This window comes from Clarias gariepinus, chromosome 10 (assembly GCF_024256425.1).
Source record: "Clarias gariepinus isolate MV-2021 ecotype Netherlands chromosome 10, CGAR_prim_01v2, whole genome shotgun sequence".
NCBI lineage: Eukaryota > Metazoa > Chordata > Actinopteri > Siluriformes > Clariidae > Clarias > Clarias gariepinus.
This window is the reverse complement of record NC_071109.1, coordinates 24,835,234-24,854,388: the sequence shown is the minus strand read 5'-3', so window position 1 is coordinate 24,854,388 and position 19,155 is coordinate 24,835,234. Positions and strand designations below refer to the sequence as shown.

The 19,155-nt window shown below is 39.7% G+C and overlaps 1 protein-coding gene across 1 annotated transcript in view; it reads left to right on the top strand.

Annotated features, from left to right (window-relative positions):
* The first annotated feature begins 16,405 nt into the window (after positions 1-16,405).
* The window catches only part of ppargc1b (peroxisome proliferator-activated receptor gamma, coactivator 1 beta), a 45,734-nt gene continuing 42,984 nt past the window's right edge, over positions 16,406-19,155 (top strand). The window contains exon 1 of the mRNA XM_053505747.1: positions 16,406-16,524. Coding sequence (XP_053361722.1) covers positions 16,444-16,524 — 81 coding nt within the window. The 5' untranslated portion in view covers positions 16,406-16,443. The remainder of the gene's footprint in view (positions 16,525-19,155) is intronic.

The following is a 19,155-nucleotide window of genomic DNA, read 5'->3' as shown; positions in this document are numbered from 1 at the left end:
AATGAGCAAATGATTACAGGTGGTACAGTAAGGAAGGTATTGTATACCATGCTAAAGAATTTTGCATATGTAAACATTATACAGTGAGGAAGATAATGAGTGCAAATGAGCAAATGAATTATAGGTGGGTGCAGTAGGAAGGTTTTATATACAGAGCAAGAGTTGTGTACAAAGATTGCAATGATTTTAATGCATGCAGTGTAAAGATATTGTATACTTATAATAAATAGGTTGCATATGTATACTGTATGCATATGTAACTGTAAACAGAAAGGGTTATATACAGAAGAGTTATATACACTGAGTGCAATGAAGAAGGATATATGGCAAGATAAGAAGTCAGAAGGCAGGAGGGCAAAGAGCCCTTGAGCAGGGTGAGAGGAGTCCTTTGTGATATTGTGTGCTCTGCTAAGAGACATTTTCCTGTAAATGTCCTCAATCCTTGGTAGTGACAATGCATTGGGCAGTTTTCACCACCTTCTGCAGTGCTTTCTAGTCCAACATAGAACAGTTCCCATACCAGACTGTGATACAGCTGGTCAGAATGCTCTCAATGGAACAACGATAGAAGTTCACCAGGATGTCTGAAGAGAGGTAGTTCTACTTCAGAGCCCTCAGAAAGAAGAGGTGCTGGTGAGCCTTCTTGACCAGACTGGAGCTGTTGGTGGTCCAGGAGAGATCTTCAGAGATGTGGATGCCCTGGAACGTGAAGCTGGGGACACGGTCTACCACCTCTCCATTGATGTGAATGGGTGCGTGTGTGTTACCTTTCTCCGTCCTAAAGTCAGCTATGAGCTCCTTGGTCTTTTTGGTGTTTGTAGCAGCAGGTGATTGTCATTACACCACGAAGCTAGACGGTCCACCTCCTCTCTATACTGTAAGCTGACTTCAATCACTGTAATGTTGACTGCAAACTTTATAATTGTGTTGGACTCATGTATAGGCTTGCAGCCGTGGGTGAAGATACAGTAGAGTAGAAAAAGGTCTCAGCACACAGCTTTGTGGTACTCCGGTGTCAAGGAGTTAATTCAATTAAATTTTATTTATATAGCGCTTTTAACAATGGTCATTGTCTCAAAGCAGCTTCACGAAAATGAAATAATTTTTAAAAAAATATTTGGAAGTGTGTATGTGTGAGAAAAATGTGTCTAGATAATACTGAGATTAATGAATGATTGATGAATGAATGGTCTCTGATGAGCAAGCCAAGGGTGACGGCGACAGTGGCAAGGAAAAACTCCCTGAGATGGCAATAGGAAGAAACCTTGAGAGGAACCAGACTCAATCAGGGAACCCATCCTCATTTGGGTGATAACAGATAGAAATGATATAACATCATGTGTGTTATGCAGGTGAAAGTTCAATATAACAAAAGTTCTTTAAATTAACATGAAGTCCAGTTCAGCACAGGGAGTCAGTAGGTGCAAAGGGCAGATGGGGTCTGGATCACTGGAAGCACGTGCAGCATGTGTAGCTCCAACCATCATAAAGCAGAATACAGCTGGAGCTGATCCTTCTCTGGATGCCTCAGGAACCTCGCAGGGTTGGCCTTTGTCTACTGAAGTTGGCACAATCTCCAGATGCCTCGGGATGGGTAGAAAATAGAGAACAGAAGGAGAGAATTGTATGATGCATTAACGCCCAGTTCTCCAAGTTTAGTGACTAACTAGAGGGAATGACAGTGTTAAATGCTGAACTTAAATCGAGGGAAAGCAATCTGGCATAGGTGTCTTTATTGTCCACGTAAAAGAGGACTGAGTGCAACGCTGTGGAAACTGCGTCCTCCCTGCTCCTGTTCTGTAAGCAAATTTTTGGGGGTCCAAGGTGGCAGGAAGACAGGTTATGAGGTGTGCTAGGACCAGCTGCTTAAAGAACTCGGTGATGATGTGGGTGAGTGCTACTGGGCGGTAGTCATTAAGGCACGTTGCAGTCAAGCTTTTGGGTACTGACACAATGGAGGTGGTCTTAAGGCAGGTGGGCACAATAGCTTGGGCTAGAGAAAGGTTGAATTAGTTCGTTACGACCCCTGCCAGGTCTCCCGCACATGCTTTGAGGACATGTCTGGGGATACCTGTCAGGCCCTGCAGCTTTCTGTGTATTGATGTGGCATGTGGCTAATGTTCCAAAGAGCTGACATCATTGATGGAGAGTCCCATGTGTCAAAGAACTGTATCAATAAAATTGAAATGAATAAGATTGTATTTAAAATTTTTGGAACCATCAGACTACTTTCAATATGCCACAGTATGATAATGTTATAATAAAGTTTTTTGTTAGCTGCGGCATACAGTAGTATTGAAATTCAGAAGGAACTTCACAAAGATTACCCCGAGGCCAAGTGAAGCGGAAAAGATGATTTTTAGTCAAAATGTCAATTGGAAGAGTTTTCACTCATGCAAATGAAGGAAAAGAAGGATTCAATTCGTTCCTTTTCGAGTTTTGATTTTCCAACTGTGGTGAAAGAGGAACGCCGAGTAAGCTCCGAATGTTCCCGCAAAGCCTTTTTTCCCCCCGAAAAGAGCTCTGATTACTTTACTGCACAAAGATGAAGGAAAAAAAGTGAAGTGAACTGAATTCCTCTATTGCCTCTTTTTGTTGTGCAGCCGCGTAAAGAAATCTGCTGCTATCTGTCCGATACATTGAATTTGAATTGTGCTTTATGAAGCATGCAGTGGTAATTAAAGAAATCTTTTGTGTCGAAACAAGTGTGCGGCTTGTTTCGGTAGCCTCTTGCCATTTCTGCTTCATGTAATTGGACTATCATGTAGTGGCTTACAAGTGTTACAAAAGACACTCGTTAAAATAGAAAAGAAAAAAAAAGATCATCTTTAGGGAGAATTAATCTGTCGGGCATTTTCTAGAGCACGGATATGCCTGTACATCTTCTTAATTTTGTGCTAAGTGTAAAATTCTTCCTTGCCGAAGGTATAGCACTGGCATTTTGCGGTGAACTGCAGGACAGATGCTATTGCTCATGGTTATATTTAGCTCTTTTCCCCGTTATAAGTGTGAGATGGAATCGAGTGAATACCAGCTGTTGTATAATCTTTGTATGACTAACCACTGCAGCAAACCTAGAGTAGCATCCCTGTCAGAACTGAGGTAGAAGCCAAACACACATACACACACACACAGAGCAAACTGCCCATGAAGTGCTGCTTATAATCAGAATAATAGCCCTGTGCATAATTCAATTACCCAGAGGTTCACTGTAGAAGGCGTGTGGCTCCGTGATAAGCCAGCTGTGTTATCACATCCTGTGTCTCTGGGCACAAACGTGTCTCTGTGCTGCTAACGGCTGCATGGGGGCTTAAAGAAAGAGCGGCCAGGAAGGGTTATGACAGTCATTGCCTTCATTATCATTTTGTCCTTTGGGGATGGTCACACATTCAGGTAATCATCTGCCACTGTGTGGGATTCATGAGAGTGGGTGGTGATGAGATCTAACCTATTGGTCTGGTGCCGAATATTAGGAAGACCTGTCCTGCCTTTCTATCCGTAGGGAAACTGTGACGATGTCACTCATGAAAATTCTGTTTGTGTGCTCTTTATTTCTTCTTAGATATTCATCGGTGCCTGAAAAGCTGAGAAATATTGCTATGAAAATTGCAAATGTCTCGGCCGTGTTCCAAGCATACTCCAATTTTCTCCATCTCCTTCCATTCAGGCACTTCCATTACCTAGTTTATGAGATCGCTTCCAGCCATGATGTGCCCACTGAACGTCCTTGAGTCCCGAACAAATGCTGGCCACGTCTTATGTGTAGACCTATATATTTATGTGAGCATGTGAGAGCCTCCTGTACATGTGTAAGCTTGCATTGGTGTCTGTATTCATATGAGCTTGTGCAGTGAAATGTGTGTACCTTGTGCTGTCAGAAGTCGAGTTATGTTCTCCTTGTTCCTCCTTCATTCCTATTATTGCTTCCTATAAATCATTTGTTTCTCAGGGGACATTCGAGCAGCGCAGTATTGGTAAGGAGACTAACCATTGTTTGTCCAAAAGTCACATGTCCTAGTTTTCCTGGTGTGCATCTACCTGTGCATTCAGCATTTCTGCAGGTGGAGGGTAGGCACACAACACCGGATGCCATGCTAAGCAAAAGTCCAGCTGAGACCAGAACGGTAACCCAGGCATTGCTTTGAGTCACTCCATCCAGAAGTAATATATAGCTATGCAGACAAATTTCACTGTCAGTCATCTCAGTATACAGTATATGAAATACCTAAAGAAATGTGACAGGTTATATGACAGGCCTACAGTGCAATATTAAACCCACTTTTAGTCTTCTCCTACTCATGAGCTACTAGCCTGGTTCATATCCGCACAAACCTCCCGAGGCCTGGATTGTTCCTATTTATTTTTCAAAACAGTGGGAGGATCTTTGCTGTTAGTGGGCTATCCATCAAACACGGAAGACAGGATAGCAATCAACAAGTAGTGATAGATGAAAACACACTTGTGTTGTTCACCAAATTAAATGTTATGACACATAAAGCCAGTTACATAAAGCCCCTTTACAAAAACCTAACTGCAACTGAAGGGGGAGGGTTCATTTCTGAATCTGCTCATTCCATAAAAAAGTTATATTAGGTCATAATGGATCTGAAACTGCATGCAGTAACATATACGGATAGGAACTTTAAAGATTACTGGTGTAAAGTACTGGTGCACAGCGTGTGGAATCTATGCAAAAGCTCACTTCTAAATTTGTACAGCAAAGCAATTAGTAATATAAAATTGCTCCCAAATATACCAAAGATTATTTATAATAATGTAAATATATGCAGGATCTTTGATGAAAAGTAACTAGGCATTAAAAACCGGTAATAAAGTCCATATTTCCAATACAAATTTATTGAAACAAATTGTACATATACTTTATTACATAAGAAAATGAAAGCAAATCTTTAAATTTCAATCTATGAAGCGGTGACGTCAACCAGTTTCCTCAAACGTCCACCAATGCACAGTCTTTTGAAGAAAGTCATTTAGGATATTGCTGAGAACCTCCTGAATGCATACCTACAAATCCTGCAGTGTATGAGACTTTGTACTGTACACCTTCTCCTTTATGTACCCGCACAGTAAAAAATTACATGGAGTGAGATTTGGACTTCTTGGAGGCCATTCATGAGGTCTGCATCATTTTAATCAACATCCTGGAAAATGCTGGTCTAACCATGCATGCATAGTAAGAGCAAACTGGGGTGATTCACCAAGAGGTGATTCTCCAGTGATACAGTACAGTACGTTCTATAGGCGTTAAATATTACCTAGTTAATTTTTACCCACCCATGTAGTATATAGTTTTAAAGACATGTTGTTGCAGTTTTCCTGGTTTGTACAAAATCATTAAGAATAATAGAAAACCAGTCAGTACCCCCTCCAAGTGATACTGACTCTTAATTCACAGTACTGGGGGCAATGGAAAATGTCCTGATTCTCAAGGATAAGAAACAGAAACAGTCATGGATCTAATTTATGAAGAAGCAATCTTATTACGAATATAATTTGTTATTATGTGTGTAATGAATTAGGCTAGTATATTACCTAATTTGGTTAAATTGTGTTGCTGTGTTTTCAGCTCCCTGAACACCAAATATAATTTTGCACATGACAATGTTTGTAGCCTGCAGCAGAACGATTAGAACGTAACGAGTATTGATTGGGTTAACCCTTCACTGAGGTGACATCATAAAAGTTTTTAGTGATTGTATTGATTAGGCCCTGAGCTCAGTCAGGGGAATTTTCAATGCTTCAGGCCTTAATTTAAAATGCGTCTATACTTTGATGGGATTTTGCATGATTTGAAAAATATTGAGTGTATAGTGTAGTGTCTATACCTACAGTAGAATTAGTCAAGGGAATTGTATGGCTCATTTGGAGCTTGTGCATAATGAGGAGTCTTTTATATACATATCCTATTTAGACTGCACTAGATGTCCTATAATCTATCAGAAAAAAACAAATATGCTTTGTTGTACGTACTTTCGGTTAAATGCCAGTTGTGGCTCCAGTTTAATGATGATGGGGTAAAATAAGTTGCACCACCATGAAGCCTCAGTTTGTTACCATTTTAACAATGTGTCTTCCTTATAAATTTTCTACAGTTGTGGGGCTATAAGCCTGGTGCAACTAGGATCTCATTCAGCACGAATGTTTCTTCTCAGAGGCGTTTACTGAATGTGATCCTGATGAACCATGATAAACATCTGGTAAGACCAGTGGCCCCACGTATCCAATGTGAGACAACCACCCTTTAGCACAGGAAACCACAAGACTTATCCAAGCGTCTGCAATGAACCTACCCATCTAGACTGCTAATGGTAACCTGGCATGAAACCGGGGGCAGATATGTGCTGAAAAGACTGCCATCTATTTTTGTTCGTGTGGCTAAATTGAGCATCTGATAATGCATGCAACAAGATGACCTGTGTTAAATTAGCATACATATTGTTTTCTGTCCTGCACTCTAGACTGTGTGGGCTAGTTCCTCCAGTCGTTTAACAGCAGGTTGTAATTTAACTTTTTACCCACACTAGGAATAGTTACATTTCACATATTTTTTCTGTTTTTTCTTCTTCTTTTTTTTGTCATACTGTGGATGTTATGTTTTTACCTAAGCAGATAGACCTGAACCCTCTTTGTGTTTTCAGCCCTCCGGTGAGGAATGGCGGGAAAAGAGATCCACCAAATCAGGACACAAAGGCAGGAATTCTATACACGCAGCTATATACACAGACATTCCAGAAACTCAGATTGTGTCATCGTCGAGCATTGTAGTTACATGCATTTCCCACAACTAGCACGTTGTTTTTATGTGCCCTTTGATGGTGCACTTCAGGGCAAGATGAATGTGAAATGGCTTAGCCTGTAAACACAGGGCCGCACCAGGGAAGCTGTCACAGGCCAAGGCCAAGTGAGATGCCTGGGAAAGTTTAGTAGTACAGAATAAAATCATGTATTTAATCGAACCATACAGTAATAGTCAAAATGTGAACATCATCAATAGGGTAATGTCACATGTCCTCTATTTTGTTAAAGGGTTCGCCTGCTGCATTTTTGTGGTAAGACCTCCTACAGCTTGTGTGTCCAATTACAGATGTTTCCTCCTATGCATAGGGTCTCTGACTATTACTTCCTTTGACTTGTGCAAGTTTGCCAAGATTTTTGAATAAATCAGGTGCACAAAGAAGAAGAAGAGAGAAGGAAGCATATGGCAAGGTGTTGGGAATAAGGTGTTAAAGCAATACTGAAAATCACATTAGAAAGCGTTAGAGGTGAATTATGTGTTACAGCTGTTTACATTTTATGGATTTTATGTGTGTTTGTGTGTGTGTGTGTGTGTTTCCGTGGGGCCCCTTTTTGAATGGGATATTGTCATGCCAATATGCACTGCTTGCCTGATTGTTCTTATACTTCTCAAAGTGCTAATTTTGTGTGTACACTCAAAGTTTGTCCTCCGCTTTCTAGTAAAGAGTATTGACTTCATACACACCATAAACAAAGCACATACTGAATATACTTTAATAAACACTGATCGGTCATGACATTAAAACCACCGGCTGGATCACATAAATAATATTGATTATCTTGTTACAAGGGGTGGAAGATATTAGGGAGCAAGTCAACAGTCAGCTGTTGAAGTCGATGTTCTGGAAAAAGGAGAAATAGATAAGTGTAAGTGTCTGAGAGAGTACCCAAGAGAAATTATGGATGCAGTGAGAGGGTCAAGAAGGACGTCCAGTAACCACGTATCATTTAAACTGACTTAGTTGCAGACTACAATAAGTATGGTAACAGTATTCCCTAACAGCAGTGGCCTCTTTAACAAGATAATGTTTCCTGCCAGACAGCAAAAATTGTTCACAAATGGTGTGAGCAACATGACAAAAAGTAAAAAAAGATAAATAAATAAATAAAATTTGCTGCTAATAATTTTTGTCCAGGTAATATCGCATGCTTTCACATACAGTACGCGTAGGGACCTACTGAGTTTTAGGCAAATGGTTTAAAGGTAATTGTTGATTAGTGTATACACCCTTCATTTTTCCTTTAAAGAAAATTTAAAACAGTGTATTAAATGTCATCCTGGTGTGTTGATGCACTATATTTGCTTAATTCCCTCTACATTTATTAACCTGTTAAAACTTTTATCCAATTGGAAAAAAATCCAGAGTATCCGATTATCTCCATCTATCTTCTCTCCTCCCACACACACACACACACAGTGTGTAAACTTGCCATTTTCACTTTCTCCTTTCATCCTTTCTCTGCCCTTGAGTCTATCATGACTAGGAAGATATTATCAAATGAAGGCATGCCAAAAGAAAAAAAATCAATATATAGCCATTCCCAGACCCCCTGGTCTTTTGTCTCAGATGACTTCTAAAGTTTTTCAGAACAGAACCACCCAGCCATCCATTTCTTTAACTAGCACGTCAGGGGGAAATGCACTGCTCCTATTTAAAATGGCCCTTATGTGAGTCATGTGACAGCTGCATACACGTTGTCTCTTGGAGACTTCTTTCTTTCCGGCCAGCCCTACTCTATACACACCCTCTCATTCCAGCCTCTCAGATCAAAACAGTTTTAACCAATCACTGTGCGCCCTGCCTTCCCTTATTTGCATGTTCGTAGTAAGCCTGGCCTTTCCTCCATTCACAGTGGGACACTCCATGCCCTCCATGCTCAGTACAATGAGCTTGTATATCTCGAACTTCATAGTGCTGCTAAGTTAAACTTTATCCAACAGAAAAGAAAGCAGGGCATATTTCTGTGATTAAATGCCTCATTTCCTCTGCTCCTTGCTCAGGTCGTCCTTGAGGCACCTTACACCGGAGTTCTAACAAGGTTAGAGTAAACACACTTCGTGTTTCATTCAGACTTTCCCATTAAGTATAAAAGTACATTTTATCAAATGCTAAAATAGGGTTAATTTCTACTCAGAAGATTAACTTCCATTATCCGACTATGAGGGTCAGGATCATTCGAGAAATTAAGTCTGAATATACATTCTCGTAGGGGAAAAAAAGCAAAAAAAGCTGCTGTGCAGTCTTTATTGGCCATAACAACCGTGATAAATCGAGAAATCCAGCAATTAAACTATCCTAAAGTTGTTAAACTCAAATTTGCCTTTGTTATTTCTGGTTAGAAAAAAAAGAATTATCTGACTTTTGCTCTTGCATCAATAAAAAACACTCTCAGTCACTTATTCTTTATACCACTGGAGCATATCTATACCAGGGGACACAAGGTGAGGTAAACCATGGGAAGTGTGTCGATCAATCACAAGGCACACAAGCACACACACATTCGCAGATTAGGAGGAATTTAGAAACACTCTAGTGTTAGTCTACCTTGCATGTCTTTGGAATGGGGGTGGAAACCAGGCACTTGGAGGAAACCCACCAAACACGGGGAGAACAGGCAAACTCCACACACAGAGCTGAGATGGGACCAGACCATCAACACCTGAGATGTGAGGCCACAGTATCAACCACTACACCGTTGTGCCACAATGATGAAGGACATTACAGCGTGATTTACTATATAAGTCAGAATAAGCATCTCATATTAGAGGTATGAAGAAATATCAGTATTTCCATATTCATATATTATCTGATAGCATTTTTAGGAGCTTAATTGTACTTTTTTAATCCCCCCTCCCCCATGTAGCCTATATATGCCTATGCCAATAGCCAGTATGACATTTGCAAATTGCCTGTAGTGTATCTGTGGGTGTGAGTGTGTGCTTGTGCACTATGATGGTGCCTTAAGTTCCCTGGGATAGACTCCAGGCCAACTGTAATCCTACACAGGACACAAAAAAAGGTTAGATAATGATCATTTTCATGATTATACTTAAACTTGTTGTACAATTCTATAAATACTAGACATTCTAAACAGTAATAAAACAAAATATACCAATAAACATAATTTCAGTTTTAACTACAATGCAATGAATAGCAAATAAGGAATGCTAGTCTACACCCAGCAACAACAGGTATTATGGTTTTAAGGGTTTACAGTTCTAAATTTAAGCTTTAATTAAATTGACTTTACTTACTAGACAGGAAAAACTGTATAATCTTTTCAAAACAATAATACCCCTATTTCAGGGGACTGTAATGAAAATAAATAAAAACGTTGTGTTTTGTACTTGGTTGCAAATCCTTTGCAATCCATGACCGTCTGTGACCCATAAATATCACCAGATGCTGGGTATGTTCGCTGGCAAAGCTTTGCTAGGCACCACAGTACTGTATATTCTTGTTCTTCTTTACAGATGCAAATATTACATAAAGCCTGTCTCTAGATCTTTTGTTATGTCTAAATTAACAGCTATAAAAAAAGACAGCAGAGCATGAAACAGTCAAACAACCATTTGTCCAATTAATATGAACATTAAATATTGAAAATATTCTAATTCTTTTAATGTTGAACTTGTGGTCACCCGGTCTAATGTGTTGGATGTGAGAAACTATTATTTATTGACTGCACTGTATATGTAAGAGGTACAGCTGTATGACATCTACCTATCGTATTCATACTGCAGTTTTGCATCATTTTATTACCTACTAATAAATAGTTTTTAAATGCACATTCTTCGTAAATCCATGGCCGCTCCTAAGCAGACTGTCTTGTGACTGGGAAAATCCAAGACAACTTCTGCACTTTTGCAATAAGTTATTCTCATGTTGAGACAAGAATTAACGTTTCCTATTTTCTGGTGCAGGAACATCTTTGTCATAGATTGCTTAAATTAACCTTCAGTCATAGCTTGGCAACATAATAATTTTCTTAAACTGACACAAGGGATTAGAGAAGTTAGGGAGAAAAGACAGCAGACAAGACAGAGTGTGGAGTGGTGGATTAGTGGTTTGAATCGCACCTTTGGTCTTTGTGTACTGTATGGAGTTTGCATGGTTTCCTCCGGGTGCTCTGGTTTCCTTCACAGTCCAAAGACATGGGTTGTAGGCTGATTGGTATTTCCATACTGGATGACTAGAAGTAGGTTGCCAGAGTTCGGGTACTCAGCAATGTATCTACCCCTTTCTGTAATGAAAAGTAGCATAATGTTGGCCATTTTGGCCGATTGTCTCGCTAAGCTTGGATGGGCGTGTAGTTACAGGAAAAACACTGAGTGGCACTGCCAATAAACATTATCAAAGAACCCTGATAATACTATCTTGATAAAGAAACCAACAATATCGAATAGTATAGACATATTTTTCATATTTATGAATGTGTTGTGTCTGCCTAACATGTCTATAGAAATGATAACACAGTGAGGATGTTAGTTTGACCTGACTTTTGCTTAAGGTTAACTTGAGTCAAACCTAATGGGGGCAACGATAAGTAACACGGCACGTTAAACTGCGACCTATCTTTGCCCATATCTGACAGAAAACCAGCAGCCAGCATGGAGAAATAATGTGTAAACCGTATTTACTGTTGCCTGTGGACAGCTAGGGTTGGATGCACAACACAATTGTCCTCTAAAAGCCCGAGCCTCATGGGTGAATCAATAAGATTATGTGACTGAGGAAACAGGGTATTCCACTGACTCATATTCACAGACAGCACAGATCTCTACTCTGACCGCTGTACAAAAGGGCCAGACACTTACTTCTGTAACCTTTTTACAGGCTCGTACCCAGGCTATATGTACCACACATAATGGGGTTGTGACTAATGTCAGAGTTTTAAAGGACCTTGGTTTCCTAAATGTCACCTACTGGCCCTTTGTTCACTCCGAATCACGGTTCATGGTTTCCTTGCATCGTTGCGACAGCAAAGTAATGTCACTCTGTTCCCCCTTATCGCTGATCTGGTTTATTATTGTTTCTGTTCAGCTCAGAGACTGGTGCAGTTCTCAGGGTTTAGTTGTGTCACAACAACTCGATCAAAGAGCAAACTGCCGATCAGTTCAGGCATTTGCGGCTGTACGCACATTACACACCTTATTGTCTAATTCCATATTTCTATATTTATTCCTCTATTCCAATATTAGTCAATAGTTTGAATAGACCTCTGTCGCTAAGTTTCAAATTCAGGTACATCATGCACATGGTCCACGTTTGTTATTCATCACCAAAGTGGGTCGGGCATGTGTCGCTAATGCTTTCAAGATCGTATTTGTAAAACAATAACCCTTAGCATCAGGATGAATGAAACGGCAGCACAATCCTTTTGTTTGGAGTTCCGCTGATGGTTCATCAGCTGTTCGGAATTAGGCTGAAAGAAAATAGGCCAGATGCAGAGTTGCTGTTTTTGCAGCTGTTCCTGGCAGGCCTCCGTTTTTCCCCAGGTTTGCTGCTGCTACGTAGCATGCTGCTAATGACGGACAGTGATGTGTGCATGTGAAAAAAAGTTTCTCTTTTAGTTATAGTTGCCACATATTAGACTTGTATCCAATCTAAAAAAAAGATAACTTGCCATAAACCTTTATTGGGTTTTAAAAGTCTGATAAAGTGTAAAGATATGTGTACACTGTATGCAAATATGGGTTGCTATGTTTACACAGAGAACAGTTTAAAACAAGTGGAAAATACAACTGGCATTGGGAAACACATTAGTACCTAGCACACACACACACTGTAATACACTAATTATACATGCTGTAATACTGTACATTACTGCTGCTGTCTCTCCATCTACTGCTTTGATGTCTTAGGAAGTAAATTACAGTTTCACATGCCTCCTCCTAATTTTGGTTTTGCGCTGGTAATTAGAGCAGTGGATTGTTTAACACCAGAAATGTTTATCCTATGCAACCATGTACACATGATCCATCCACCCACTCATCCATTGTCTAAACCGGTTATCCTGTGTAGGGTTACAGGAGGCCTGGAGCCAGGGATCTTAGGGCACAAGGCAGGGTACAACCTGGGCATGAGTGCTCACATGCCCACTTATATATTATGGGCAATTTTGGAAACCAATTAGCCTGCACTGCATGTCTTTGGACTGTAAACCCCAAGGAAACCCACCAAGCACAGAGAGAACATGCAAACTCCACACACACAGACCAGAGCCAAGATACAGTACGAACCCTAACCCAGGATGTAAGTCACCGTGCTGCCTACACATGAGCCATGTTCATTTTATTTGAAAATGCAAGGAAACCATGAACACAAGATGAATTTTAGTTTCTTATGCTTTATAATACTTTCTTGCAATAGATCAAAAAGAATGACACAATAGAAGTGCAATCATGAATCCTAAACCTTAGTGGAACTAATTACCTGGTGACACTCAGATATTAATGAGACTCCTTACTGAGTGTTTGATTAAGGCCAGCACAATTTTGCTGATTAGATTAGATCGAGATTGTTCCAATACAATAAAGTAATACCTAATTTTCCAGTTAGTAATTGCTAAAACGTAGAATGTTCAGACAATCTTTGACTTTAAGTATGTAAACGTCGCTCAAATCTTACTTACCCACTCATTTTCTATTTCTTTTATCAGGGTCGCGGGGGGCCTGGAGACTTAGGCCATGAGGCGGGGTACACCCTGGACAGGGTGCCAATCAATTGCAGGGCACACACACATATACACAGACTCATTCACACACTACGGGCAATTTGGGAACAGCAATTAGCCTAACCTGCAGGTCTTTTTACTGTGGGAAGAAACCGGAGTACCCGGAGGAAACCCATTAAGCACGGGGAGAACATGCAAACTCCGTGAACTTGAATGCAATCGAACCTGACCTTGAATCAAACCCGGACCCTGGAGTGTGCTAACTCCAGTGCTAACAACTACACCACCTTGCCACCATTCGCTCAAATATGATTTGGAAAAATTATATATTTGTGTTTTTACACTGAAAAATCAGATGTGTTCCACTTTGATCTTTTAATCTAGGTTTAAATATTGCCTCAGAAGATCACAGATCATTTAAGATAAAATAAAACACAATGTGGAGCATTAAACAAACTTTTGATCACCTACATATAATATACGCTAAACCATTAAAAAAAAAACATACAGTAAGTTGTCCTGGATGCTAGATAGAAAAAAAGCTTTTCAGTGGATTATTGGCCTTAGGGCACTTTCTGGTTTGACTGAGGAATCACAGCACTCTTTTCAAACAAGTTTGTCAATTAAGATCTATTATTAATAGCAATTTAATGGGTGTTCCTGGTTTGGTGCATAGGTTTTTAGCCATTCTGAATGAAAATGAAGCTGGTCTGTGTGGTTTGCTTTGTGCTGAAGAGCAGCAGTAAACAAGTGAGTCACAGTAACTGCGATGAAAAGACCAACAGCACATCTCAAGACATTTGGTTAATGTTTGGTTAATGAGAAAAGTACTTGAGGATCATTAGAAAAAGCTGGTCAACAATTCGCAGATGTCAACAACTCCCAGGAAACACGAGAGGCATCCATCTAATAAATTCCAGGTCTTACTGTGAGGAACCTTTCGTAGTACCGACGTCACTGTTTCAATAAGGTTATTACTGCTTCATAAATGTTGGAAAATGTGTCATAAATGCAGGTGCTTGCGAGGAATATAGCCCTGTCTAAATATGGGTTGTACTGATGTAGAATTTTAAAAAAGTTCCATCATTGCTGTATAAATGAGTCAGATGATGATGAATAAATAAAGTAGTGAGACAGAAGAAGAAGTTTAAATCCCATCAAAGGTTTCTGCTTTTAAACTGTACCGGACCTGCGTTTTTGTTCATGGTGCAGTTTTTCCAATTGTCCACCTTGTCACACATTAATCTACATCATCAGAAATATTTGACAGCCATCAACAAAAAAAAACAAAAAACTGTCCTTGTACAGTCTGATCACATACTGCAGTGACATTCTCATTGACATGAAGCATGGGCTCTCAAACTTTTTGCACACAGAGGCATTCACAAATCCAAAAGAAATTTTACAAAGCTGTCAGGACAGATTTATTTTATAAACCTAACATAACTATTTAAATGTTAGGATAATTAGTCAAATGTTTCAATGTTAATGTTCTGGGATTGTACTCAAACATAGAAAATTCAATGACAAAACTCTCGCCCGCCATGTGTAAAGCTCGGGATTTATTTCTTTGGCCAATGCAGAGCATGGTTATTGTGGTCTCACATGTGCAATGCATTTTCTCTCACTGATTTAAACTGTCTCTTTATGTTGCTGCCTTCTGTGCTTTCTCTGTTAATTTGTCGTAAGAACTTTTAACTGTACAGTAGGGGTGTGCCACTGTAAGGAAAAAAAAATCATTAGTTTTTGTTTATTGTAATCTAAAAACATGAAATTGAACTCGTTCCACCATGATATTTTACTCTTTTATTCAAGGCTTCATTTTAATTCGCATATTAACACTGTGCATTATATTAGCAGTAGATGAGATGTCTTCACCTAAATATCCAATCAGGTTATCTTACAATCCAAATAACTAATCAATAATCATAGCTGAGAGTAGTAGATTTTGAATTACTAGTTGACAGTAGACTAACTTCACCATCCATCATGTGATTGAAAACACAAATCAGTACAGCTTAATTAATACACCGAAGCTTTGAACATCCATTTTCAGAAACCATGGACATTAAGCTGCTTCCCTTCATATCTTTAACAGCCTCAACTCTTCTGGGAAGGCTTTCCATTTGATTTTGGAGTGTGGCTGTAGGGATTTGTGCTCGTTCAGCCACAAGAGCATTAGTGACGTCTGGCAGTTATGTTAGGCAAGGACACTCGAGCTGCAGTCAGGATCTGGTTAATCCCAGAGGTGCTTCCAAACCAACCTTGTAACAAACCATGTCTCCATGGACCTCGCTTTGTGCACAGGAGTATTGCGATGGTGGAACATCACAACAGTTTGGATTGTAAAACATCAGCATACAAAAATTGTGTGCTTCTAGTTTTGCACCAAAAGTTTGGAGAAGCCCAACACACTGTACGAATAAGATGGTTAGATGTTCACTTACTCTGGCTATATACAGTAGTGTAGTGGCGTACTGTAAGTACCTGTCATTGATGGAAAAAAAATATGACAGTTTGTAGAAATAGGTTAAACATTAAGGCTAAAGTGACAGAACCATTTTTCCAAGGCTGGTTTTGAGTCCTCCAATCTTTGGTTATGAAATGTAAGGATATAATAGTAAGAGCATATTCGGACCAATGTACAGACAAATCCTTTTTTTTTCTTTACATAATCACACTTTTAAAAATCATTGATTTTTTTTTCTTACAATGCTTTCTCAGCATTACACAGCATATTAATTGTATCAATTACGCAACACGTGCCTGAAAGCAATTGAGTTTTTTTTCTGCTTTAAATTGTGGTTCAAAAGATTTAATGTTACAAAATATATTTTGTAACAGTTGTGTAATAACAGGTGCCCCCTGCCGGTGGATGCGTGTCACTGCATATCGAGTTGAGTCGTAATACCGGCGCTCACGCGCTCCCCGGCTCTCATTCTCTAGAAGATGGCGGACTGCGTTTCGCTGTTAGATGAGGAGCTCTCTTCCTTCGTCTTCAATTACCTGACAGAAAACTCCGGGAGCCCGGTAAGAAACGCTCGCGCTTCATAAAAGCAGAGCTGCGGCTGTTCAAGCGACTGTTTATTTTTTATTTTTTTGCACGTGAGGTGTTTGTGCAGTGCAGCTGCGGCTCCTGGTTATCCTAAGAGAGCGCGCGCGATGCTGTGTGAGACCGGCTCTGCTCGCGCGCCGCCGGCGTCTCGAGCCACGCTGACGTCTGCGCTTCACGTGGACTTGAATGAAATCAGACCAAAATCATAAGAACTCGCGCAGGTTTTTCTTTTTTTTTTGCCTATTATTATTTATTTATTTAGAACATAATTTTCTGAAGGGTCTAATAGGAGCTGATTTAGTTTGGCGCGGATGATTAAGAGAAGTATTCGTACAAGTTTGAAATGAGTCGGAGAAGAAAAGAAAAGTCGCACACGTGGGTGCTCGAGCCTGGTGAACTTGAACTCTAGACATGTGCTCCGGAGATCAGATCTTATTTTAACCACGCAGAAGGTTCCACTCCTGGATGAGCATGATCTCGAGAACAAACTGAGGCACAAACGAAATATTAAATAACTTTGACTGCTTAAAAAAAAGTTTTGGCACATATGATAAGCGCCACGGATATATCCTGGGTGTGATGCTGCCTGCGCATCCTTTAAGAAAACTAGTTTAAAATCCTGTTTAGTTTATTATTATTTTTTTTGTGCATTTTATTTATTTTTTAATTATACTCCCGTTCATTCGTCCGAAATCCCTGATATCACTTACAGGGCTTTACAAGGAGCTGAGTCTGCTGTGCTCAGACTTTTCTAATGCATCACCTGATACAATACTGTATACACTGTTTAATATGTGGTCGGTTACTTTATTCAATAGGCTACCTTGTGCAAAAGAGGTGTCTGCGTGTGTAATTACGCATTATTGCGTAAGTGAGGGAAAAGTTCACTTATGGCTGGAGAGTGAAATCCACCACGCCGGTGCATGATGAAAGAGTGAGGAAGTGCAATGTGAAATGGGAATGTTGACTTGAATACCCAGTGTTGAAATGGATATTGCAGTAGATGCTTGTTTATTTAAAGCAGTGATCCGAGTCGGGATGTTAAAGCATGACTATAATGTTGTGTGTGTTTATGTGTGTGTGTGTGTGTATATATATATATATATATATATATATATATATATATATATATATGCACACACAAACGAGTGACGTGGAGGGGTTTGTACTTAAAAAAAATAAAACTTACATTATAATTTAGGTATTAATATATAATGATGCATATATATATATATATATATATATATATATATATATATATATATAACATCCTAATATCTAAAATATATATCTATTATATTGCAAATCTATGCATCATTATAAAACACAGAAATATATATAATTTCTGTGTTTATATATAAAACACAGAAACTGCTATACATATACTTATATATGATGCATGTAGAATATATATGATACATGCTTCATTATATATTATTATCGATTGCATTACGGTCTCGCTGGGTTACCGGGTCGAATTACCCGGTGTGTGTGTGTGTGTATTTTGTGTGTAATAGTACTCCGTTCTCGTGACACGAACTTGCTGCAGTCACGTGCTCGCCCCTGCCGCGCGACGTAGTGAAGTGCAGAGACGTCACGGCGGACGCGCGTGCGCCGCAGCAACCCACACGCCAACCCAACCCGTTCCCCTTCCTTCTCCTGTTCCCTCCACTGCGTTGCGCAAAACTGGAGCAGCTCCGATCACGACGTGGTTGCCAGATTGGTGGGGAGAAACAACACCAAGTTATGGATAGTGCCCATATATTTGTGTATAAACACTCCCCGTCCACATTATTAGGAACATCGGTACCTTTGCTCATGTCACTGCTGTTGGCAGACTGGGTGGTTTTATTATTACAAAAAAAAATGCTGATTTTTGTCAGTCTCAAAAATCCATCCATCAATTTGAATGAGAACTAAACATCTCCGATTGACGGCACATTTTTAAAGTTTGCACTGAATAGTAACTTAAAGGATGACTCCACTTCACCATGATGAACACTCTTTAAAACCATGATGTGCAGAAAAGCATTTCAAAGCACACAGCATGCCAAAAATGAAGGTAGAGGAAGTCCCCAGTGTACACAGGAAGGAAAGCATTGATGGTGTCAATACTGAAATGTGTGCGTGTTTGTGTATGTGTGTGTAATGGATGTGCTTGCACAGAATTCAGGAAGTAACTGTGTACTACTTTAATAATTGTTATTGTAGTCAACAAAGTTTCTGGTCAAACAGGACATCAAAGTTGTTGGATAAGAAAATGATAAATTGTTTTCTGTAAATAGGAATTTCAACTGTCCTGTTTTTGCTCCAGTACATATATCAAAGAGTTCAGCAGCAGCAGTTGAGAGAGTATAGATAGGATAGGATAGAAGGTGATGGTCTTGCAATGGAAAAAAAGTCATCTGGCAACCGCAGACCTGCCGTTCCCTGTTTAAACTGGCTAGAGCAGAGAGTGGCTCGTGACAGCTAACTCATTTCCACAGCATTTTAGACTCCTTGATCTGCTCGCTGATGGAACAGTTGAAAGCCTGCTAATCCAAATCCTAGCCAGGTTGCCGTTTAACCCTTTTCATGCATGTTTCTGTCTTGCAGTAATCTTGAAC